This window comes from Podarcis vaucheri, assembly GCF_965113315.1.
Source record: "Podarcis vaucheri genome assembly, chromosome: 12".
Classification (NCBI taxonomy): Eukaryota; Metazoa; Chordata; class Lepidosauria; order Squamata; family Lacertidae; genus Podarcis; species Podarcis vaucheri.
This window is the reverse complement of record NC_138750.1, coordinates 35120015-35144783: the sequence shown is the minus strand read 5'-3', so window position 1 is coordinate 35144783 and position 24769 is coordinate 35120015. Positions and strand designations below refer to the sequence as shown.

At 42.1% G+C, this 24769-nt stretch overlaps 1 protein-coding gene across 4 annotated transcripts in view; it reads right to left on the bottom strand.

Annotated features, from left to right (window-relative positions):
- The window catches only part of COL28A1 (collagen type XXVIII alpha 1 chain), a 68558-nt gene that overhangs the window by 25765 nt on the left and 18024 nt on the right, over window positions 1-24769 (bottom strand). For all 4 annotated transcript variants that reach the window (XM_082193883.1, XM_082193884.1, XM_082193885.1 and 1 more), the window contains 12 exons: window positions 23466-23510; window positions 19463-19516; window positions 10969-11037; window positions 10783-10851; window positions 8994-9062; window positions 6392-6460; window positions 5463-5531; window positions 4852-4920; window positions 3444-3512; window positions 2934-3005; window positions 2046-2114; window positions 731-802 (listed from right to left, as the gene is read on the bottom strand). In XM_082193883.1, the coding sequence (XP_082050009.1) occupies window positions 731-802; window positions 2046-2114; window positions 2934-3005; window positions 3444-3512; window positions 4852-4920; window positions 5463-5531; window positions 6392-6460; window positions 8994-9062; window positions 10783-10851; window positions 10969-11037; window positions 19463-19516; window positions 23466-23510 (795 nt within the window). The remainder of the gene's footprint in view (window positions 1-730; window positions 803-2045; window positions 2115-2933; window positions 3006-3443; window positions 3513-4851; window positions 4921-5462; window positions 5532-6391; window positions 6461-8993; window positions 9063-10782; window positions 10852-10968; window positions 11038-19462; window positions 19517-23465; window positions 23511-24769) is intronic.

Sequence of the window (24769 nt, the reverse complement as noted above, 5' to 3'; positions counted from 1 at the left end):
GATTGGATATCCAGTAATTGGTCCCTGAATTCATTAGAAAGGACTTCAAGGATCATCTCAGTTTTCTGAACTAAGGTTTTGGACCCACAACAATTGCTCTTCATCTTGATCAAAGCGTTTTTCAGGATAGCTACAATCTAGCAACTATTCTATCATTTTGTTTCCTTTCTGCTAATTTTAATTTCAGCGGGATGCGTCTTTGGTGACGTAGCCTGTGCTCTCCCTTTGGTGTTTGTGATTGTGGAGAAGTCAGGTTCCTTGTCTTCATTTGGAAATCAGCTAAGACCAGGGACCTCTCTGCCCACACTGTTTGTCCCTCGTTCATACCAATCAGCTGCCTGGTCCAGGGATGGAGAGCCTCAGGCCTGAGCATTGAATACAGGCCCTCAGGCTCTCTGTCTAATCCTCAGGACTCTGCCCAAAGCCACACGCCTTCTCCCAAGGCCACCCCCTTCACTGGCTCTGACTTGCATCCTCCCTGAGTATTCCTGCCTGGTTATAATGTGTACATGACCTGTGGCCCTAGGAAGTTCTCCTAGAAGGGGATGCAGCCCTTGAGCTGAAAATCTTTCCCACCTGTGGCCGAGATAGTTGAGCACTAGCTTCTGCTATGTGGACTATGGAACTCAGATGTGTTATATGAATTGCATTTGATGCCCTGAACACAGGCAGGCTCTTAGCAGACAGAATCCACACAGAGAGAAGCAACACAGAAATGAAAGTAACATACCTTTGGTCCCGGATCACCTGGCAAACCTCTTTGACCATCATTTCCTTTTGCTCCTCTTTGTCCCTCTTCACCCTAATTAATAAAATAAAATAAAATAAACTGGGGCACAAAGCTATTTCCATCCAACATATATTTATGGGTTTTTAAAGAATATCTAAAATGAAAATTGATAATTGATGGACCCTGAAGTGGTTAACTATCAATTCTGTTCATGAATTCTTTTTTTTAGGGCAGGTCTGCAAAATGGGGGTGGGGGTGGGGTTCTTATAGGCCAACACAGTTTCCTTTGGGTTTTCATATGAAATCTGCCATTCAGCTGCTGGACAACTGCAAGTGTTTCTGAGCTGTCACCACACAATGGTCACATACTGATGAGTGTCAGTGGTCCCAGAGAAGAGCGGAGGGACAGAAGGAGCTCCAGAAACAACAGACCATGAGGTCAAACTTCTAGATTAATGCCTTTGCCCAGTATTTCATTAATGAGTCTCCAGGAGGAAAAAGCAGCCTAATTTTTCAGCTGGACGAACATTCATTTCAACGAAAATTCTGGTGTTGACTTTCAGAATATGCTATTAATATTTCATTATCTTGTAATTTTATTCTTCCTGTTTTTAGTACAGATAGGGTGAACCTACAGAGCAGAGCTTGCCACAATCAGCCCCATGGAATCTTTCTTCTTTATTAGGGCCACTTGCTTTTAAGGATAAGGAAGGTGCTGTGATGTTTTTACTGCAGCAATCTGTATGTGATCTTTTATTTGTATATATTGTACAGGTATTGGTATATATACAAACATGTACTTATATTAATTTCATTATTAATGTCCCGCATTGTTAATAACTGCCTGTTCTGTGTTACTTCTTCAAATCTTGGAGTCCCCTTCTTTTCTCAATTAATAAAATCTGCTATTAAAAAGAAAAACTTCCAGAAGGATGTGCACACTTGGAAGTTCTTGTAGTTTTAGCTAGAGCCCCTTCATGACTTGAAACTAGAGTCCCTTCCTGACATGAATTGTGTGTAGAACAAATGCAGGTAGGAATGCAGAGGGACATCATAGCGGTGGAAACATTTGCCTGTGGACTTCGTAAGTTCAATTCCCCATCTGTACAGGTGCATAAGTGCATCTCTACACAGTTGGGAAGACTTGCAGCCCACAAGAACTCTATCCAGTTTTGTTTTCATAAGCAATATTGAAAACAATTGAACTATGGAATATTAGTGGTTAAAAGGTGTCAGTCCTACAACTTCCTTCACTGAGAGAGAGATTTTACTTCACTCACTCTCACACTTCTAAAACACATTAATTCAATCTTACCTTTGGACCCACCTCGCCCTTTCCAGGAATTCCCTCTGGGCCTCTTGGGCCAGGTAATCCTTGTTCCCCCTAACAAAAATAAAAAGAGGATATTAATTTTCACACAGCATTTATTTGCCTTATTGATTTATACTCCACCCTTCAGTAAACTGCAATTCCAGTGCAGCTTAGATACTTCCTATAGATACAATAAAATACAAAGGGCAAACACAAGAACCTTAAACAGGAAAATCTCAGTATCACAAGTCATCTGGAAGACAGCCATAGCTCAGGGGTAGAGCATCTGTTTTGCATGTAAATGGTTCCAGGCTCAATCCCAGGCATCCCCAGGTAGGGTTGGGAACAGCTGAGAGCCAGTGGATAGAGTGTCGAGCTAGGACCTGAAAGACCAGGGTTCAAATCCCCACTAGGCTATGAAGCTCACTGGGTGACCTTGGGCCAGTCACCATCTTCTTTCAGTCTAATGTACCTCACAGGGTTCTTGTGAGGATTAAATGAGGAGAAGAATCGTGTATACCACCTTGAGTTCCTTGGAGGAAAAGGTGGGATATAAATGCAGTAATAAATACATAGTATACAGCCTCTCTTTTTTAATTATTTTCCTCAATCTCTACTTTACTGTATGCTAATTTCCTAAATTATCCTCCAATTACCTGGCAGTCCTACTGAGGATATTGTCATTCTTGCTCTGAGAAAAGGCCATGAGCTGTGCTCCCTCACATTTCTCTTCCATTATACCACTGTAGGGGGCACAAATAAGATTTCGCAGGTCGAAAGCTGAAAAGCGGGTCTTTATGCTGAGGAATGGTTTGTCAAGGGTGAGTACACTGCAAACCGAACTTGGACCTTTTGTTTTAGACAAATGGCTGACAAACAAAATGGTGTTACCTTTTTCCCAGATGCTCCTGATAGACCTGGCTTCCCACTTTCTCCTGGAAATCCTGCTCTTCCTGGTTCTCCCTTTGGAAGGAGGTTAAAAAAACAAACAAGTTGGAACACACCATTGGATCAGTTGGGGAGGGATGCTTTATCCTTTTTATTCTACAATGTGGCCTAGTGGGCTCAGCATAGGTTGTTTGAATATCTATTCCTTATTTTAACTTCCCTTGATAATGTCAACAATCGGTGAGGCACTGATGCTTTATGGACCACTACTTCTGTGCATTTTGTCAAAAATACCACTGCTATTAATAGTCGAGCTATTAGCAAATGGTGCAACTGGAATATATCTGGTACCTATACCAGAGTTCCAAAAGTATCACAAGAAGCAGCCATCAGTGTTACAAAGCTGAACTATCAGGGAGCGAGGCACACCTCTGAAAGGAAGCTCTGGAACTCCATTTCCTTTAAAAAGGCAGTTTCAAAACATTTAGATACAAGTGTTCAAAAGAGGCTCACTTTAGGTCCAGGCTGTCCAATTCCTGTTGGTCCAACTTCTCCTTTTGGTCCAGACATACCCTCTTGTCCCTTAGAACAATAAAAATATTTATATTGAGCATACTAAGTAATGTTTTCTCCTAATTTCCTGTTAATGTAGGGTGTGTGTGTTTGTGTGTGTGTGTGTACTCATTCAACAGCCCTTCCTTCAACAGGTTCTCAGAGCACCTAACAAAAAGTTAAACTTACAATAAAACAAACGAAATCATGATGAAAGCAGTCAACAGAATTAAAAACCCCAAGAGAGAGACTGAAAGTAAAATGGTGCCAAGCTTCTCTGGGGAGAGCATTCCACAGTCTTGGTGCTACCACTGAGTAGGCCCTTTCAGCTATACCCATCCGCTGAAGGGGGTCAACTGAAGAACAGCCTCTGTTGAAGATCTTAAGAGCGCAGGCACACAACTGAGTCCAGATAGCATGAGCACACAACACTGGTCCTTTTTCACCTTCACTGACTTCCCATCCATTTCCACATCCCAATCACAGTGCTGGTTTTGGCCTGCACCCTTTGGAATCCAAATACCTGAAGGCAGTGGCTTGTGGGCTTATAGCCGAATAAAGTATTATCTATCTATCTATCTGAAGGCAGTGGTTCCCAGAAACTGAACTAATTATGGCAGAGACAGGTCAGAACAGAAACCGCTGCCTTAATGCATCCCTAGCTGTAGCGATCGTTCCACGGCATTGTGCGCTTTGAGGCAAGAACACTCCTCCAATACAACAGAAGGGAAGCTTTAAGTGCTGGTCAGAATGTGGTCATGTACATGTCTTTGAGATCACCCACTGATATTGTGGACGTTTCCCACAAAGATCAAGGATGGAATGTGGCTCAAAAGAGAGTGAACTGTGTTTTCTTTCCATTGCTCCCATCAAATAACATCCTTCAAGAAATGTTTTATCTTTGACCAGGAAGTTGGTCTGATGAGTATCTGCGCACACACTTCCCAGCTCTTGATTTTCAGTCAGTCATGGAAATGCAGATGTAGAAGCAGATCACAGAAATTGTAATTTTCTACTAGTAGGGTTGCCATATGACCTCTTTTTCCAGGACACATCCTCTTTTTCATGGGTAGAGTTGTCATCCATAGTTAAAAGTAGATGTCAGCAAATGTGTCTTCTTTTTTGCTCTTCGGAATATGGCAACCCAGAAGCTAATCCATTATGATGGTTTAGGTGGATAAGAAAGGGCTTATCAAAACAGATATGATTTAAAACCTATACTTTACTAAGATTTATGTCAAGTCCTCGTAAGGGCCAAATAAACACAATGAGGCAGCCACGTGTATGGTATCTTTGTGTAGCAATGGACAAATCTGAAACTGAATCTGATTTTTTTCCATCATACAATGCATTTATGTTCAATGTATACCTTTGGTCCAGGCAAACCGATGCCTCGTGACCCTTTCACCCCAGGCACACCTTTTGGACCTTGAATGCCCTAAAGAGATAAAAGTATGAAGTTAATCAGAACTGCCCTTCCTTAGACACTAGAGATCCTGAAAATAAAGCCAAGGGGAGTGACTTTACAAGCTTTAGTCACAAGGAAAGGTAGGTCACAAAAGCATATTGTGGTTTTGTGTGCACACCAACAGGCATGCAGGGTAACTTGTAAGTTCAACACAGCCTTAAGACTTTCCTTACCCCCCCATTAAAATTATATTAAATTCTAGCCTTTCTTTTATGTCATATTTTGTGTTATAAACCTGGAAGAACAGGGTGACAGCTGTTGTTGTTTTAAAGGCTATGTGTTCTACATGATGTGTTCACACATGACTTGTATGCTAAAAGCATAATCCAAACATGGAAGTGAATCAGGACTGGGCAATGACTTCCAAGGGGCTCAATAAATCTGTCCTGGCTATGGTTGCATAATGCCCTCGTCCTCAACAGGAATCACATATCCACAATTCCTTCTCAGATTTGTTCATAAGTCAACCAAATACCTAGTCAAAAGTAGGTAGTCTCCTGAGGTACATTTACCTGCTTTCCTTGGATGCCAGTTCCAGGTGGTCCCATTATGCCCTGTGGTCCATCCATCCCTCGTTCACCCTGCATGAAAATATGGTCTCTCCTATAAGTTATTGCTTTCGTCAAGGCATTCTTCATCATCTTCATCACCATACTATTTTTAAGTTTATAATGCCTTTCCCACATTCTTGCACACTGGCTCACAAGCTATTCAAGAGGAACATCTCCCGCGGGGAAAGATCATGGGACAGAGAACATTTGGGGAAATAATGAGACCTCGTCAGGACGAAATGATATGAAAAAATGTGGTCATGACATCATGGGGCACATTTGGATGTCACAATAAATCATGTTGGGAACAAACCTAACCTCCCACCAGTCTCAAGCACTTCCACCTCCTCGCTTATTCTTCTAGCATGCCTACAAGTTCAGGAACTTTTGCTTCCGCGTAGCTTCTCGCGTCAACCAAATCTGACAAACCATGGTAAATATCAACTATGGTTTGTTTGAATCAAGCCAACTCCAAATTGTGATTTATGAAGCTATCTGACTTCAAACAAACCACAGTGATTAAACACATGCAGTTCACATGCAATGCTATACTGTGGCTAATCAAAATCATCAGTGAAAGCTTTCAGCTTCCTTCCCACAGCCATGCCAGAAAAGAAGTTGAGAGGGGGACTGTGCAAGTCTGGAGGCTACGGGGAAGCTAGGCTCATTTCCATCACAACAAACCGCAGTCTACCATTATACCTGAGCACAGACATTATGTAGGCTCTCTCACAATCAAGGCAACTATTTATTATATTTTCCCTGCATTCTTTACAATGAATTTCTTCTTTGTCCTTCAGACGCCTAGGGCACCATCTTCATATAAGCTTTAATTCTACTGGTTCAGCACTGCAGCAGACAATTTATACCCTCTGTTCCACACATCGTACCTTATCTCCTTTGATGGAGGGTCCTGGTGCTCCAACAGGTCCTGCTGGACCTTCAGAACCTTTGTCACCCTGAAAATACATGACGTTAGCATTGAATTAAGCTTTTCTTCTTGTTCTTCTTCTTCTTTTTGCATTCCTCCAGGACTGCCGCAAATGCACACATGTAGATAGGATTAGATATGGCCAGGCATCAACTACTTCACAGCAAGGTTCAGTTCTTTAAACCCCTAGATTATTTATATACAGGCAACAACCAATTTATGCGTATCCTCTCTAGTAGCTAAATGTCCGCTAGTAGCGAAATAAAACAGGCATAGCAATATTGAAGTAGTAGGACACATACAGCAATATTAACGTGGGGTGAGCATTTAGTTTCAGTCTAGACACTGTAAAAGTTGCCAGCAACTTTTCAGTTAGAGTATGTGGAATGCAATATTTGCATACCGGAGGGGAAAATATTGTAGAAAAACAAATGAGTTCTCTCAAGCCACAGGAGGTTGTGACTCTTCCGGTACATATCTGCTAGGACAGGATATATGTGGGAAGAGGACATTAAAAACTGCTTTTATTTCCACAGTTAATCACTTTTGTATTTTTAAACTTGTATGTTAATGAGTAGGTTGTTTAATTTTCCAGAAACTGCTAATGGTCCGTGAAGATGCAAGTCTCCACAGAGATTTAGACTAGCATTCTTTGATGTTAGACTTTCCCACAGCCCTGTCTTTAGCATATGCACCACTGGGGTGCAAAGATCCACCCAGTGCCCCCAAATTTAGTTCAGCCCCCATATTAATTTTTATTATGCTTATGTCAGACACCGTGCTTATGCCTTATCTCTTGATGTGAATGACAAGCGCCGTTGTTGAGTCTGACAAGTGCCGCCATTGTGAATGGCAAGCGCGCCATGTCTTTGGTAAATGAGCGCACAAAGTTGAAAATCCTTTAGTGAAACAGTAGGTATACATTTCGGTAATAACTAGGTATATATGTATTTTGTCTTTCTAGCTAGATCAAAATTATTTATTATTTCATAACAGGTAGAAACTTAGGTGGCTTCAGCGTTGGGTGCCTGGCGCCCCCCAGAATTTGGCGCCCAGGTGCCCCACACCCCTTGTACCCCCAGGTAAAGATGGCCCTGCTTTCCCAACATACAACTGCAAATGGAGTCGTCTTTGAGGGTGAAGAATGAGTGGCATGAAGATGCTAAGAAACCTAGTCCACTTTGAGAGTAGGAGGACAGCTGGGGCTGCTAAGGACAGCTGGGTTCCTGCTGGTCTCATTGAAGTTACAAAAGGAAGCCACTTCAGACAGGAAATCACAACCTAAACGCTACACCCAGAGAGCTCATGATGCCATAACAAGGTCCCAGAGACATTGTGGGGGCATTAAAACAATGGATGCCAGACACAGCCACCCAGGCTCCAAAGGAGTGCTGAGAGGACCACTGACCTCAGATGGCTGCAGATGGATTCTGGATTGGCTGGAGACTCAGCTCTGGGCCCTCCTAAGGATTTGGGCTGTTGGCCATGTTACCAACCCACAAAATTTGATCCATATACCCAGTGACATTTTTCTAGAAAAAGAGGTGCCAGAACTCACCATGAACACCTCCCTGTTCTCTTAGAATGGCAATGGCATACACCTAAAAGGTGCCGGAACCAAGTTCCGGCGAGTTCCAGCTGAACAAAAGCTCTGCATATACCACAGACACACAAATCCTTTTGTGTAATAAATCAAAGAGCATTTGATTTATTGGTTTGCTTCTGACATTTTTATCCCACTTTGCTACAGAAAAAATAGAGCCAAGCCTTTGTTGTAGGCATTTCCTCGACTGCAGGAATATTATTGGGCTAGGTCAAACAATTCCCCTTTCTGAATAAACTTGGAGCAGGGACTGGTGCTTTGGGATGCAGGCCTAATACAGAGATCCATTTAATTAATGGTTCATAACAATCACTAGGCTGTTAATACTAATTGGCCTGAGGGAGGAGAATGCTAACTGCCTGCGAAGGAGTCACGCAGGCCTGGTGTTTGGTAGCATAAATCTAGGGAATAGGAATCACCACAGACCCAACAAGGCAGCAACAGAAGAAACTGAAGGATTGGGGAAAGAACATTTGTCACCAATGTTTACCCCCATCACCTCCACTAGCTACCACCACTGAGTGTTTTGAGAGGCAGGAACTATCAACAACATCTGACAAGACCCAGGGAAAGCCCTGTTTAAGAAAGGATTAAGAGAAAACAGTAGTGATTTTTTTAGAATTTAGTTATTTTAGGGTGTTTAAACTGTTGTCAGATTTTCGCTATGAAGGTTGTTTGTTAACAACACAGAGTTAACCAGAGATATTGATGACTACTGAGGCATTCTCACACGTATTCCTGAATAGAAAAGATAAATTTCACTCCCAACCTCCTTAAATGGTAACCCTGGGACAAATTGAGGAAATACTAACATATTTTAGACAAAGGAAGGGAAAGTTGTGACACGAAGATATTGAAGAACCAAGCGCACGCCTAGTAATTCACTCAAAGAAGTGGAGCAGGAGGTAATAAATTGAGTGAACTGGAAATCCTCAAATTTTTTGACTGAAACATTTACCTTCTGTCCTGGAACTCCTTCTCCTGGTGGTCCCCTTTCGCCTTGCACGCCCTCAGGACCACGTGGACCCTGGAGTTGAATGGACAAATGGTGTTTAGAGGCTGTGATGCAAAGCCCTATTGGTCTCTGAACTACACCTGGATCCCACAGTGCATGAAAGAACTTCCCTCCAGTTTCTTCAGCGTTACAAAATGCATCGCAGGGATATGAGGTGCTTAACTGGATGCTATTAGCAAATCACATTTGGCTTTTTAACAACTAAGCAGGGATGGGCTCATCTGTCAGTTTCAGTTTCTTTCAGTTTCTCGTTTATCCAACCTTAAGTTCGGTTCACATTTCCACATCAGTTCGTGGATTTTACTTTAAGTAGTCCTCATGTAGCCCCCAACATTTTATCATACAATTGTTTTTCTATGTCATTTTTGCCTAACATACACTTTTCTGCAACCCAGTTTCCTCTAATATAATGCATTTTTGCATGTGGCTTTGACCAACTGCCAACCTAGCAGTTCGAAAGCACATCAAAGTGCAAATAGGTACCGCTCTGGCAGGAAGGTAAACAGCGTTTCTGTGCGCTGCTCTGGTTTCGCCAGAAGCAGCTTAGTCTTGCTGGCCACATGACCTGGAAGCTGTACGCCGGCTCCCTTGGCCAATAAAGCGAGATGAGCGCCACAACCCCAGAGTCGTTCGCAACTGGACTTAACTGTCAGGGGTCCTTTACCTTTTGACCAATATATGCATTTATATGCACACTTCATCCTAGGCATTTTTGTATACATTCCTTGGCTGGGGAGCTGCACTGTAAAATTTGGAGAGGTGCAAATTGTGAAGGAGGGCTGCGTTTCAGTTCGTGTATTGTTTCAAAAAGTAATAATAACAACAACAACACCCTGCCCATCTGACTGGGTTGCCCCAAATTAGGTAGGTTCATCTTTCAATGTGAACAGAATTGACTTTCTTCCCCAGCCCAACACCATGTGAAGTTAGGTCTCCATGCTTAAGACACTAGAGGAAGCTACTCTGCAAAACTTCATGTATGCACTAAATCCCCTGCATGCATGTCAGGGACTTTGGTTGGGATCAAGAATGTACACTCCATTAAAGCTGCTAAAGCTATAGTTAATATTTCAAGCATGCAGCCATCAGAAGACGAGGTAGGGGAAATAAGGCCCCTTAACAAAAGAAACAACCTAAGACTCCTTGGTTTTCAATAGGTCTGCTCTAAGCATGGTGAAGCCTTGAGCCAATCCCTTGCCATTTTCTGCTGGAAACAAAACAGCACTGAATACAGCAAGAATACAAGGGGTGAAAAAATGAATAAATGTTCTATAATCAGGGATGCTTTGGGCAAATTATATGATCCTAAGGAAAACACATTGCCTCTTTTGAAATGCATGGGACAGTCTTGCAGATGGTAGAATTCCACATCAGAGCTCCAGTGGCCATGTCAAATGGGTGGATTTAATATACCAAACTAGAAAGTTCTGCACAAGTCCCCTTGAAATGACTCCATTCAATTGAATGGGAGGTGCCCAATGCATTGTGCCACTTGTTTCCAGCTAAAATGCAGAAATTCTTTAACAGTATGTTATTTTTAATTCTCAGTCTCATTTTGATCCCTTGCACAACTTTCTTTTGCAGGAAGCTGAAAACCTATGGTTTACTTTTGTTTTTGTTCATTACTCTTTGTAATGAATCAATACACATTGCCACTGCATTTCAATCAGCTGCACCCAAAAATTCCAACAGCATAGGAAAAAATTCTGAAAAACTTGACCGTTTTACTTACTGTTAAGCCTGGCTCACCAATCCCAATAGGTCCTGGAAGCCCGATTCTTCCTTCCTGACCTCTGTCACCCTTGAAAAATTAAAGGATAAGAATTTAAAGGAAGGTGTTGCTGTTCTGAATGCAACACAGTCCAATAACCATTGATGTTTCCATGAGCATATTACCGATGTTGGCCTTATACATTACCTTAGGTCCTGGATATCCAATTCCCTGGGCTCCAGCAGGGCCATAAGGACCAGCTGGGCCTGGCTCCCCCTTAAAAGAAGCAGAAATAAACAAATGAGTAGTCTGTAGAGTGGCAAACAATGTGAATAAGTAATTCCATTTAATGAATTCGTGATCCATAGTACCCAGGCTGAGAACCGTGTTGATTTGATCCTTTACAATCCCATTGGACTTTGAGTACAAGGATCGAGCAAAATGGCTTCTAGGAATTGCTGCGTTTCCCCAAGCTCTATTTCTGCCCTGCATTTCAGCTCTGGCTCCTAAGTTATCCTTGTGTGACTCCACTGAACACAGTAAATAGCAGGTGTTCTGACACACTAACATATTCCCATACCAGGAAATAGTCCCTTTATGACTGGGCTGTTTTTAAACATATGTTTCTCTTGTTGTATCTTTCACTCTTCATGTGGCAGTGAACGAGCACAGAGAATCTTTTTCAGTGCTTTTACTTTAGCTAGAAGTTAAAATAACAAAGCAAAGAAACTGGATTTCCTGTGGTTTGGGTACAGTTCAGCAGCACTGCACAGATGAGATAATCTGAAGCAATATGGGCTTTCCATCTTCAGACAACATAATTGAATTTATAAATGGGTGTATGTCAAATTCATGAAAATGCCAGCTTATCAGCAAGAAAGTAAGGACTCAAAGCTTACAAATCCAGTCCCATTTATTTCTGTGTGGAAGATTTAAGCATGTGCTGAATTGTCTAAGTGAAATCAATGGAATTTAAGGTGCAATCCTTTACACAGTCCCCTGAGAGTAAGTCCCATTGAACCTCATGGATTTTACTTCTAAAGTAACATGTACCTCGGAATGGATTAAATTAGTTCCACTGTGTTCAGCAGAATTTACACACTACTCCAAGGCTACAATGCCACGCCTGTTTTACTTGGAAGCTGGAATGTAATGAGGCAGCAATTTCTGTCCTATTCTGTGTTTGCTGCAATCAGTACCGTTTCCATTCCGCTACAGCTCGCCTTCCACTAAAACCTACGTTATGCATCTCTCTACGTGCCCTGGCCAAAACTAACAGTTAGCTATGGAATTAATGACATCATTAATGACACCATTAATTTCAAAGCATTTTACTGGAAAGCAAATGTCAAAACCAATGCAGAAAACAATGCAATTGCTAATGCACGTTTGCAAACTAAAACAATAATAAACAATAAAAGGGAATACTGCTCATATTCATTAGCAAAGTTTCTGTTCCTGACCTCTATGAATTGCAGCCATTTCCACTCCCATTTCCATGGAAGTCTCTGGCATCCCTACTTGGGAGTAAGTCCCACTTAGCTCTTTCCTTACCAGGGCTTCTGTGGTAACAGCAGCATAGGTGGTGGCCTGTTAGCATAGTAAGGCATCCCCCAAATCCTGAAGCCCTCAGCCAGTGGAAATCAAGTATAGGATTGCACCCTTAAACTATTGACTTTCAAATTAGAAGGCACACCCTTAAGTTTCCATTGATTTGTTCTTTCTTAGACTAAAATCTCTTAGGAAGAAATGTGCAGTTTTCAGAAGTCTGCTACACACAGATGTTTTGGTGGTGAAAAAGTTAATACTTTTTCGATGTTAATTATCAGCAAGAAATCTCTTTTTTCCCAACAGCAGGAAAATGAAGAACAGCCAAGAACAACATGAGAGCTAATACATGTCTGCTTTCTAATGATCTTGGCAGAGTTTCTACCGTAAATACTATACAATGACAGGATTCATGCAAAGAAGCCCTATGAGGACATCAGAACCAGCCTTTCTAAAAAAGAAGACATTGTATCTAGATTTTTGTCATTTGGTCAAATATATTCCATTCCAAAAGCATCTGATTTTGTCCCCCCAGGCAAATTAACTCTTAATTGCACAAGGATCTTTAATGTCCAGATGCATCCATAATGATATCAAGATATTAAAAAAAGAAACCCCAACCTCCCTTTCCAGGTATCTAGGGCAGGCATCTCTGATAACAAGTATCAGCCAGCCAAATGCACATCAAGAGAGGAAGGCTTAAGAAGGTATTTCTCCTCTCCACCCCTTAAGAACAATAAAAATGGAACCTGCAACAAAATGTACACTCCTGTTTAGAGTTCCAGCCAATCAGACATGCCCTTTTCTAGGAAACTCCATTCCATCTCTCCACTGATTTCTTCCCTGCCCTCTACCAGCAAAGAGTCAGCATGCATTCTGCGGCCACCAGACATGCTCAGTCCTCAGGTGGGTTGCTTTTAGGCTTTTCCCTAAAGACATTTTGTACATTTCAAATATTGGGGTTCATTGAAGCCTACCGATTTCTCTGTCTGGATCTGTTGACTACAGAAAGACCCACACTCAAGAGAATTTGGTTCATTATTAGTACATAGAGTAAGATGGGGTTTAATTTTTAACATCTCTCATTTACTTTTCTTGCACAGGCAGAACCATAACTTTTTTTTTAGCAGCATAACTTTAAAGCATGGCTTACATGCTCGTTTTGGTTTATGAGGACGTCCTCCAAGATCTGTAATATTGATAGTAGGCCTCTTTCGGTGGAAAGATTCGGAAAGCCAACATCTGAAATTTCTCAACCTGACCCAGTGTTTTCACTTTGTGCGGGAACTGGCAGTTTTCTTACAAGGCTGGCTTTCTGCTTTCCAAATATCCCTGCTTCCAAGAGCTTTTACAACAAGAAATCATCCAGAATATTTAGCACAATGGAACGTTTCCTAATTTAAAACACTTGTTTGTCCCAGCATTATCCAGAGGTGTATGTCCATGTGTGTATGCCTGAGTGGAATGAAAAAGGCTACCCATGAAGATCATGTAATTGTTTGGATTTTCTTCTTCTTGGCTATGTAAGATGCACTTTATTAGTCCCTTTCAAGTAACTCCTGGATTGTTTCCAGATTCTCAGCAGCTGCTAATACAATTAACATATATGCACCCATGACATTTTCTGGCATTAAGCCCTAAGGCTGCAATGCCTTTTGTGGGTGGGGTAGGATGAAGACTGGGGTTTTTCTTATGTAAGCCATTTAAAAAGAAATATCTCCCATTTTATCTGTGTGAGGGAAGGGGCTACATCTAGCAACTTCTGTGCTTCTTCCCTCCTGTACAAAACAAGAATGCTGAGAATCACAAGGTTTCCATTGTGCCTCAGGATGGTCAGGTGTTGAGACAAGGACGTGAACCAAACAGGCAAGGTCAAAGCCAGTGCAAGCAGATTAGACTCTGGGGAACCAGAGGCCACGGCATAGTCAGGGATGAGTTCAGAGCGGCCACTCTGGGCAATAGCAAAACCAGAGAAAAACACCATAAAAAGGAGTACAGATTTGCATTCTGAAGCTAATGTATATTGACAGACACAAATTTAAAAAGCAATACATATTTATTTACAAAAAGTATTTGTATACCACAATTTCATTTTTTTAAAAAAATAAAATCAAAGAAGATTTTAGAGTATTGTTTGTGTTGTACTTTTGTACTGTTTTATTGTTGTTAGCTGCCCTGAGCCCGGCTTCGGCTGGGGAGGGTGGGATATAAATAAAAATTATTATTATTATTATTAATGCACCTTAAAGTAAAGGGTAAAGGGGACCCCTGACCATTAGGTCCAGTCATGACCGACTCTGGGGTTGTGGCGCTCATCTCGCTTTATTGGCCGAGAGAGCCGGTGTACAGCTTCTGGGTCATGTGGCCAGCATGACTAAGCTGCTTCTGGCGAACCAGAGCTGCACACGTAAACTCCGTTTACCTTCCCGCCGGAGCGGTACCTATTTATCTACTTGCACTTTGACATGCTTTTGAACTGCTAGGTTGGCAGGAGCAGGGACCGAGCAACAGGAGCTCACCCCGTCATGGGGATTCGAACCACCGATCTTCTGATCGGCAAGTCCTAGGCTCTGTGGTTTAACCCACAGCGCCACCCGCGTCCCTAAAATCACACAAAAATTAGAAATGACAGATAACCAGCTAACTATTCCAGAAAATATTTGTTTTAATTGTCTGAGAAAGCCTGGTGGCATAGAAATGTTTTTAGCAAATGTTTAAAAGTTAGTATAGAAGATGCCCGTTGCATCTATGTTTCAAGTGCACCAGTCCCAGGTTGGCACAGCAGAGAGCTCCAGATTGGGTCCATCACTGACAGGTGGCCCAGCTAATTCTTACCTGTCCCATCCCTGTCCCACCTAACACCATATTTCAGGGGGTTTACTCTGGCTGCTGCAGGTAAAGATGTCACCAGTGGGAGCTTCTGCATCTGCTCACCTGTGCTTCCCCCTCCCCACCTCAAGGCCAGACCTGTAGAGCCAAACAAAGGGACACTTCTGCTATATCTTTATCCCCCACTGCTGCAATGGGTTGGGAGTTAGGCTAGCCCTGCCCAAAAATCCGAATTAATTTCATTGCTTCGCAGGATGTATTTTTAGCACAGAATCGAAATTTCCTAGAATATGACTCAGAGGGAACATCCACGGCTATCAATATTGGCTTGTTTCACGAGAATGGAATTCTCTTTCCCCCTTGACAACCTACAAAACTAAACAGATGCCTTCATTAAGTGCTTAAGGAGACCCACAGAAAATTTTGGCAGTGGCAATCCTAAATGCATGCCACATTTGTGTCCCAGTTGGAAAGCCATCGGTAGCTTCTCCATTAATTTTGTCAGAAACCTCTTCCACGGCAGTTGAATTGCTCCACTGCTATTGTCCTGAGAACAGACTTATTATTTATACACTTGGGGAAAGTAGCCGTCCACCATATAAATAACTGCAAGACTTTGAATTCATTCATAAGTGTATGGAAACTTTTTTTCTAAAAGGGGGGCACTGAATGATCTTTCTGTAAAGATAACAGACTTTGGAGAGGTTGCTAAGTATCTGTCTGCCATAGTACTCACATGAAAAAGGCACTGACCTTTACAAGCTGAATGGGTATTTATTGAGCTGTAAACAGCCATTCATTTTACTGGGCAAAACTCTTTCTTGGGCAAGTTCATTTAATAGTTGAAGCTCATTTGTCTGAGAACCAAAGGGTGCAGAGATGCAAATTCCACTTTAAAATCCGCTAATTAAAAAATGGATGGCTTCTGTATCTTTGTATACAGTTTTCAGTCCAGAAGATAAATAATGGAGTTGTTTAATAAAGGAGTTGTAAATAATGACTTGCCAAGGCTTTGCTAAGGATGGAAATGTTTCAGATCCGAATTTACTTTGCAAACAGAGAAAGCAAGAGATCTCTCGGGATTTGTCTGCTGAAAATGCATTTATTCATAAAAGCTTTTTTCTATATCTCCCTTCAGCCCATAAAACAACAATGTAACGTAAGAGCCGATTATTGGCAATACTACTCTTTTTAATCAAGTGCTTTAAAGATAAAAAATATACTGTTTCAAGGTAGTGCTTCCACAACAAGGGAGTTATCTCTATATTATTGTTGTTGATGGAGAACACTGACCAATTCTTAAATGGAATTAAGCAGGAAGCAAGTGACATTACAGCTTTTTACATGGTGAAGTCAACACAAGTTAACTTTTCCAGTGATTGGAGATTATTCTGAATGCTCCAGCATGTGTAAAGATCACAACAAACCATGTGCTTAAAAAATGTAGTGAATGTAATCAGTGCCCGATTTACGTATAATATAAACAAGCTATAGCTTAGGGCCCCACTTTCTTGGGGCACCCAAAAAAAATTAAAGGGGGGGGGGAAACTGGATGCACATTTCCAAAATATAAGATAAAAAACAAATAAATAAAACCTATATACAGCAACATTTCTATATACAGGGTACCATATATGCAACACAAAAAAGCAGCGACAATTTGTTGTTGACAAAGGACAGCTGGACATATAAAGGGCTCCATTACCTTCAGTAGCTTAGGGCCTCATCAAACCTAAAACCGGCCCTGAATGTAATCAGAACATCTTTGATAATTCCCAAAACCTATCCCCCCCCCAAAAAAAAACCCAACTGCTTAAAAACGTATATAAAACCTACACAGAGAAACTGGCCCTGAGTTACAGTTATTCACATTTGGTTACATGCAGTCAATTGATTTCCCTTCTCTGCGGTACAATATCCCGGAAATGCCTTTTTGCTCACCACTTTGTTCTCCAAGGGTGGCTTCCAAATAAGTTATTAGGGAGAGATTCAAAAATTCTAAACACACCTTTAAATCACATGGTTGGGATTCCTGGGATTCTTTCAACCAACTGCAGCTGTGGCATCCCCCGACTTGGATCATGATCACAGCACAGGGAGGGGTTTATTCACTGGTCCCAATAACAGCTTTATTTGAAATACAGTTAGCAGTTTCAGAGGGGAGAATTTTGCTGGGGCTGTGGCAGGGAGAGAAAATTACTCCCTGGCCCTAATGCTTGGTTCTAAGGCAGCTCAAGCCTTGTCCTTGGAGACTCTTGCAAAATATGCATGGTAACTGCATTCACACAATTAACATCATGTCTAACTGGCCCTGTATGTACAAAAGGCAAATAAATGTGTCAGAGCCAAGAAATAAATTTAAAAAAACACCAAAAAACCCCAGTTAATCTCCACTTCTCCCTCTTCTCATTAAGGTAGCTAGTACTACTGGCACAATAGAGCATGTTGAATTTTTCAACTTTCAGATTCCAAAAACGAGTGATGCTGAAAAGCAGTATCATGACTTGGGCATTCAAAAGATATTTTGGTTACAGTATTTTTCGCTCTATAACACGCACCCGACCATAACACGCACGTAGTTTTTAGAGGAGGAAAATCCATAGGCATGCCACCCGTAGGCATTCCCTCCATAACACGCACAGACATTTCCCCTTACTTTCTAGGAGGAAAAAAGTGAGTGTTGTGGTGCAAAAAATACGGTAAATTTAGTTTTGCTTGGTGTATAACTATATAAAGATAAATGCTTTTTATATATTTTTTAATGCAACTTCCAATAATTTTAAACTTGTCCTATTTAATAAAAAGGTGAAAAAAATGAAACAAGGTGATGTTGCATGCTTAGTAGGATATGTTTTATGCAGAGAAACCTAAAAATGTATTGCATTACCTGACATTTTCAGAAAATTTAAATTCTTTGGTTTTTCCAAGACCAAGTTTATGTGCTTTTGAATCAAATGTAGAATTGCCAAGCAAAATGTTGTCCAGTCACAAAAATAATAGCAGGTTTGAATTCATTACATTGAAAAGCATATTTTTAAGACCCCTCAATGAAGACGTTTGCAAAAATTAAGTTTCACCCCCTAAAATGATACCTGCTACTGGCGCAATGAGTAGGAGACAGGTTGCTGGTGTATCAAGGCATCACAGACGATTGGCCAATGAGACGCATGGGCAATTGGTGAAGCTGAATCTCCCTTATATGGGGCTACTCCAAGGCATCAGCTAGAACCCAAGGGCTAAGGCTGGTCACCACACACCCAGGTTGTGGGTGTGACCCTCCAGAATGGCTTGTGCCAGGATGGCCCCCTAATCCCCAAGCAAATCCCTTCTGGTCCCCATCCAGGAGAGCTGGAGGCAAGGGCCATCAGTTGGGCAGCCTTATAGCAGTCTCTTTGCCCTATGCTATTATGACCGCAACCAATAAAAGTTGTGGACATGTGTTTTTCCCCCTCCCCTCCTGTCTGCACGTGGTCTCTGCTCCCCAAAATGCACATCAAATCAATATTATAATCAAAATACATTCTGTTTCGGAAAAGCTTAAGATTCTGATAACGTGTGGGATTTATTCTCCCTTTTTCTTTTTTTCTTTTTTTGTCTGCTGAGATGGCACAGTAGCGATCTGTACGAAAGGCAGCAAACAAAAAACGAGAAAATTCAAGGCAAGGAAAAAGCCTGTGTGAGGCCAAGATTCCAGCATCTTTTACTGTCACAAATACTTTCCACATATAGCAGTTCCTCTGTATCTTCAAATGTTCTGGTTGCCTCAGAAACAAGGCCAGGATGTTTCACATAATGAACGCCCACATACAGTGTAATAGAGGCCGCATTCATGAAAACTCCCGTGTCTTGACAGTCAAGTGCAAAACAGTATTGTTAACACTAGTCCTGGCATTTATAAATATTTAGCTATTCAATGTTCAAAGAGACCCAAGTAGCACAATAAATATATTGATACACGCTGGCGTGCCAATGATTGGCAATTACGGGGCATGGGGGAAATACACAGAGTTGTATCTAGGGATAGCAAAATGTGCCACTTTTAACAAACCCAAGCCCTCGTGAAAATTCGTCAGCGTTTTGGTGTGAATTTCTCCTAACATACACATCTTCACACTCAAGTTTGCCTAATATACATATTTTTTCCAGAGCAGTTTTCTCTTATATGATACATTGTTTGTGCACATTGCTTGGTGAGAGAACTGCACAGCACACTTCAGAGAAGTGCAAATTTCAAAAAATGCCTCAAGTCATGCACATATCGGACGCACCTAAAACTGTTACAGCCTGTACTCCCACTCTGCCACATTCTGTTGCCAATCCTTACCTTATTTCCTTGAATGCCTTTTGGACCAGGCTCACCTGGGGGGCCACTGATTCCCTTTAGAAAGATAAAGAAAGGAGAATTTTGACTTTTACCAATAAGCATGTTATGCATAACCTCAGGCACAGTCTCAGTAATAAACACAAACCTGTAAATATGTGTGTGGATCCTTGCAATAAGAGAGAATTCATAGCTGTGTATATTTATTTTCATTGTAAAACTTTTTTTTATTCCCTTGTTCTTAGTTCAGGGGAACTTTCCAACTGACTCTGACCTTCTTCTTTGGTGATCACTCATAGCCACGTAAGATTGTCTTTCATGAATACAGTCTTAACAGTGAGTCTGTAAGTGACTGTGGAGGCCAATTCTGGATCCACACATCCTTCCACAGTGGGGACATAGGTTTCTGGGCGGGAGTTGATCACGGTGAGGATTTGCCAAACCTGACTTCCTTTTAGCTCATTTCTTCCTTTTGTCCAGAGTACGTGCTTCTTCAAAGTCCATGACGCCTTTGGTAAAGGCTATTCTCCAATTGGAGTGCTCACAGGCCAGTGGTCTACACACTGATAGTACCTTTCAATACAGACCCCCCAAACTTCCTATTACATTTGAGATGAAATAAATATAATATAAACTTGGGGGGGGGGTTATAATAAGAATAAGAATAGTATCCACTATTCTTAACCCCAGGAGTTCAATGTGAATTTGAAGGAATTGCTGGAATATGGCTAAAACCCAGTCAGCTTCTTGGTATATCTTATTACTATCTTCTTGTCATATTGACATTCTGGAGGATTTCAAGTGAGTAGGAGCCAATAACATGCGATCAGTTAAGAAGTCAGAGCAAAATAATATTACAGTCAAGGCAATACTAAGACATGTACAGAATATATATGAACTCTGTCCTCTATCTCTAAGCACATGAGCTTGCACACTCAAAGATTTCAGTGTTTACAGAAGAAAACTGTGTATGTACATTGTCAGAAATGTTCTTGTCAGTCAGAACTATCCTGTAGGCAGAAAGAGAATCAGATTCTGGGGTGCAATATCGGTTTGTGGGAAGAGACTTCTCATGGCTTAACATCAACAAGTGCAGTCTCAGAATGAGCTGCTGCCATGCAAATGTCCGGGAAGTCATTTCCAGGAAGAATATAGGGTTTTCAGACATTACATTCAACAAGTGTACAATGTGTAGTTGAGCTGTACAGATCCGCTAAAGTACACAAGTCTTGCTAAGATACTGTAATTTCAATTTCAGCGGTATTTCAGGGATATAGCTATACAACAGTGCTATAAGAAGAACTCATCAAACTTTCCGGGAAATCCCTGCTGAAGTCTTGCCTGACGTTATCACTGGTGCTGTTCAGTAGCAGTATGGTTTTCTACCATGGGAACTCCTCTTGATCACAACAAAGCATTTATGGAGAAATACTAGACATTTTTCTACTGGAAGAAAAGCTGAAGAATTGGCAAGGGGGTTCAGCAGTTCCACTGAGAAGTCAAAAATGTTCTCACAGTTCTACTTTAAGCTCAGCACTGTAGCTGCAGAACCAGGACACTGTGACAAGGAGGAGATTGATAGCAGGTTCCCCTTGAGAATGACAGCTTTTAAAAATAATCACACAGAAGGAAAGCTGTACATTTCAAGAACAGAACAGCACAAAGTTCTCCATTGCTTCAGTTCCTTGGATACAAAGAATATGCTGCCACTGAGCCATATAAGAACATAAGAGGCCTATGGGGTCGGAATAAAGGCCCAGCATCTGGTTTCTTAGCAACAGCCAATCAAGTGCCTCCAGGAAGCCCACAAGCAGGGTGTGAAGGCAATAGCCCTCTCCTGCTGTTTCCCGTATCTGGTATTCAGATATATATCTTCAGTTTTATCTATTTTTATTGCTTGCATTTATATCCCATCCATCACTTTGGTGATTCCATGGTAGCTACCAATGGGTTATATCTCACTAAGTGTTACTCAAAGTAAACCCATTGTAATCAATAGACTTAAGGTAGCCATCCATTAATTTCAGTGTGTCTGTTCTGTCTTAGTCAAATTTAAACCAATTTAAAAAGCTACTAACAGGGTTTGTTGGACAGAAACACACAGAGAGAATTTATACTCAAACACAATGTAGAACAGCAGTCAACAGCCATTAACAAGACCTTCCCCCACAAAAGTACAGCAACAGTAACCAAAATCATTCCGGTAGCATTACAGCAGCACATATAGCCAACAGAATTTCTCCCATCAGTTTTCACTAAAAGCCTGGGAGAATAAAAACGCTTTTAATTGTCATTGAAAGATGGACATAGATGCCATCAACCATATTCCAGAACGGAAGGAGCCCCACGGTGCTGTCATGGAAATGATCATATCTTGGATCATCACACAATGTGCCTCACTCAATGACACAATATGCTTTTTTTTGTCACAGCTATAGAGTCATATAAGAACACTACGACACTGGATTTTTTATTGTTACTCTCCTTCCCTCCCCCCCCCCCAACTCTACTTTTCCAGCTGTAGAAGCCATGCTAAACTTTTCTTCAGCATGACTTGTTCTTCTCATATTTACTTATTATTGCGGGAGAGGGGGTTAACTTTAATAATTGCTTTCAAGAAATGTGGTTAGGCTAGGCACAGGCAATGTCATCCCTCCAGATTTTTGGGACTACAACTCCCATCACCCCTACCTAACAGGACCAGTGGTCAGGGATGATAGGAGTTGTAGTCCCAAAACATCTGGAGGGCCGAGTTTGCCTATGCCTGGGTTAGGCTGACAGGTCTGTAATCTTCTGGCTCTGCTCCACCTACCTTTTATAAACTGGTGTTTATCTGCCTATCTTACAGTCTTCTGGTAAGGAGGCCCACTGTAGCGCTAAGTTGCATATTTTTGTTAGCTGATCAATAATTTTGGTTTCGAGTTTTCAAAGAGCTCTTGGGCATAAGCCATCTGGCCCTGGTGACTTACTAATTTTTAATTGTCTAATAACTTCATTCCTGTCAGGGAACTGCCATTGGAGCCAGAGGGAGAGGGAGGGCTCCAGAGGGGTTCCGGAGAGCATCCCAGGAGGGAGAGAAGCAGCACATCTTCTGGGGAAGGAAATCAGCGTAACACCAGTGGAGAAGGGGGGCAGATGGGGGAATCGGCGAGGTGGCTCCAAGACTCTTCACCGGGAACCAGTGGGGAGAGCTCGGGTCCTCCGATGTCCACACCCTCCCTGCGCAGAAGGCTTCCGCGCAGGGAGGCTAGGCGGAGACTAAGCGTCAAAGAGCTTCTTTGCTGGAAGAATTTCAAGAAACGACCACTAACGGATTCTGCCAGCGATTGAGACAGTCACGGGCGCGTGGCTGTCCAGACAGAAAGGGTTCACTCAGGCAACCAGCCAAGGGTGGCGTTGATTTACACACAAGCAACCCCTAGAACCATTACAATCCCCTTGACATTACTATTCAAGTTAGTTCTGAGACAGAGCAGGGAATGCCAGCAAGCAACAACTGATGCATACACAGATAAGACACTGAGGTTAAAAATGCACAGAGGCTGCATCTCTTCAGGCTTTGGAGAGGGAGGAACTCACATAAAGGGCCATTCAGTCATGTATCTTGAAGTGCAGGGCCGGCTCTATCATTCAGCAGAATGTAGTTGCAGATGATGCTGGGCAAGCAGTAGTGGTGAACTGTTGTAGGACAGACCTGTGTGTATAGTGATGTGTGGGTGGGTGGGTGGGTGGGTGTGTGATGTTGGAAGACAGAGTTGGGTGTGCTGCCCTCAGGTGTGGTAGAAGATGCTGTTCCATCACAAGTGTTCAACTGCTATCAGTCCAGTCATATTTTGCACATGGAACAGGAGAAGGTGCCACCTAGTTCTGCTGAAGTATAGCCCGGGCACAGATTGACCACCTCTAGCCAAGGTAATCCACATATCACAAGCCAGGTGTCCCCTGGGGTTGAATAATGCAAATGAATAATAATCTTCACATAGAATTAGGTTGTAAACAAACTTACCTGAGGTCCTCTTGGTCCCTTTGGGCCAAAAGGGCCTTCTAGCCCCTGTTTAAATAAAACAAAATAGAAAGATTAATTGCAAGCTCTGATTCAGCCAAGGCTCACTAAAACACTTCTCAGCTCTCTCCCTGCAGCTGTGGTTGCTATTATCTGCACATATAGGTGTAAGGCGGATTTGTCTAAATTTCCCCTTTACTGGTTGCTCCTCCATGCTCTGTCCATTTCAGATCTCTGACCTGAAACTAGGGTTTGTCAATGGGCTACCACAGCCTTGGCCAACCTAGTCATCTCCAGATGGTTTGCACTACAACTCCTCTCTGTCCCAGGGATGGATAGGAGTTACAGTCCAAACCATCTGGTGGGCACTAAGTTGGCGAAGGCTGGTATAGTATAGTTGGGAAATATTCAGCATCATGTAGCACTCCAAATATAAGCAGCTTTAGCTGGGTGTGCAAAGGGGGAAACAGGACCATGGTAGCAAATCCCAAACCCATTCCCTGTACAGTTGCATGCGCTCAGGTTCTCAAAATGTAGCTAGTGAGGCTGCTGTTTTTTGTTTTTTGCAGGGTTCCTCATCTCATGTACAAAGCCTGCACAACATTGTGGGCTGTGAAAGGACCTACAAGAGCAATTCTGCTCCTCCCCATGTCCATTGTACCCCTGTTTGTTGTCATCAGAGCAGGGCAAGTATTCCTGGAGATTGTTACCCTCTAAGAAGGGAAGGAAGGGGAAAACAAAGACTGCTCAGAACCCTTAGGAACTTTAAAATCTCAGAGTTTCTGGGAGGAAGCCATGACGGTTTAAAACAGATCAATCACAAAATATATTTTGAACAGACGTCAATATAAGATTCTTTCTCTCTAGGTTGCTATGCAGACAGTGCAAGATCATTTTCTTTCTCCTAACAATAATGCCTTGGTTTGGGAATGGAGTCTCTGAAAAATGAGAAAGTGTATCTGGATGGCTGGAATATCGGTCTGCAGCAGAGAAGAGGAAAGGAAGCAGGGCTTTTCAAAGAAGCCACCGCCATCCACGAAGTGTCACCTGGCAGCCATCATTCCATCAGCCTGCCCCAGGGGGAAGGAAGGAGAGCAGGATCCACCACCCACCCTACTGAGAGACCAGCAGCTTTTGGTGCCTGTTTTTCTCCAGCTGTTTCCATTTGATCTGGTCATTAGGGGGGGGGGACTCTGAATGGTAGCCAATTAAATCCCACCCAGAGCAGACTCATTGAAATGAATGAACCTGAGTTTGTTATGCCCATTAACCTCCATGGGTCTACTCTGTGTATAGCTAATGACTAA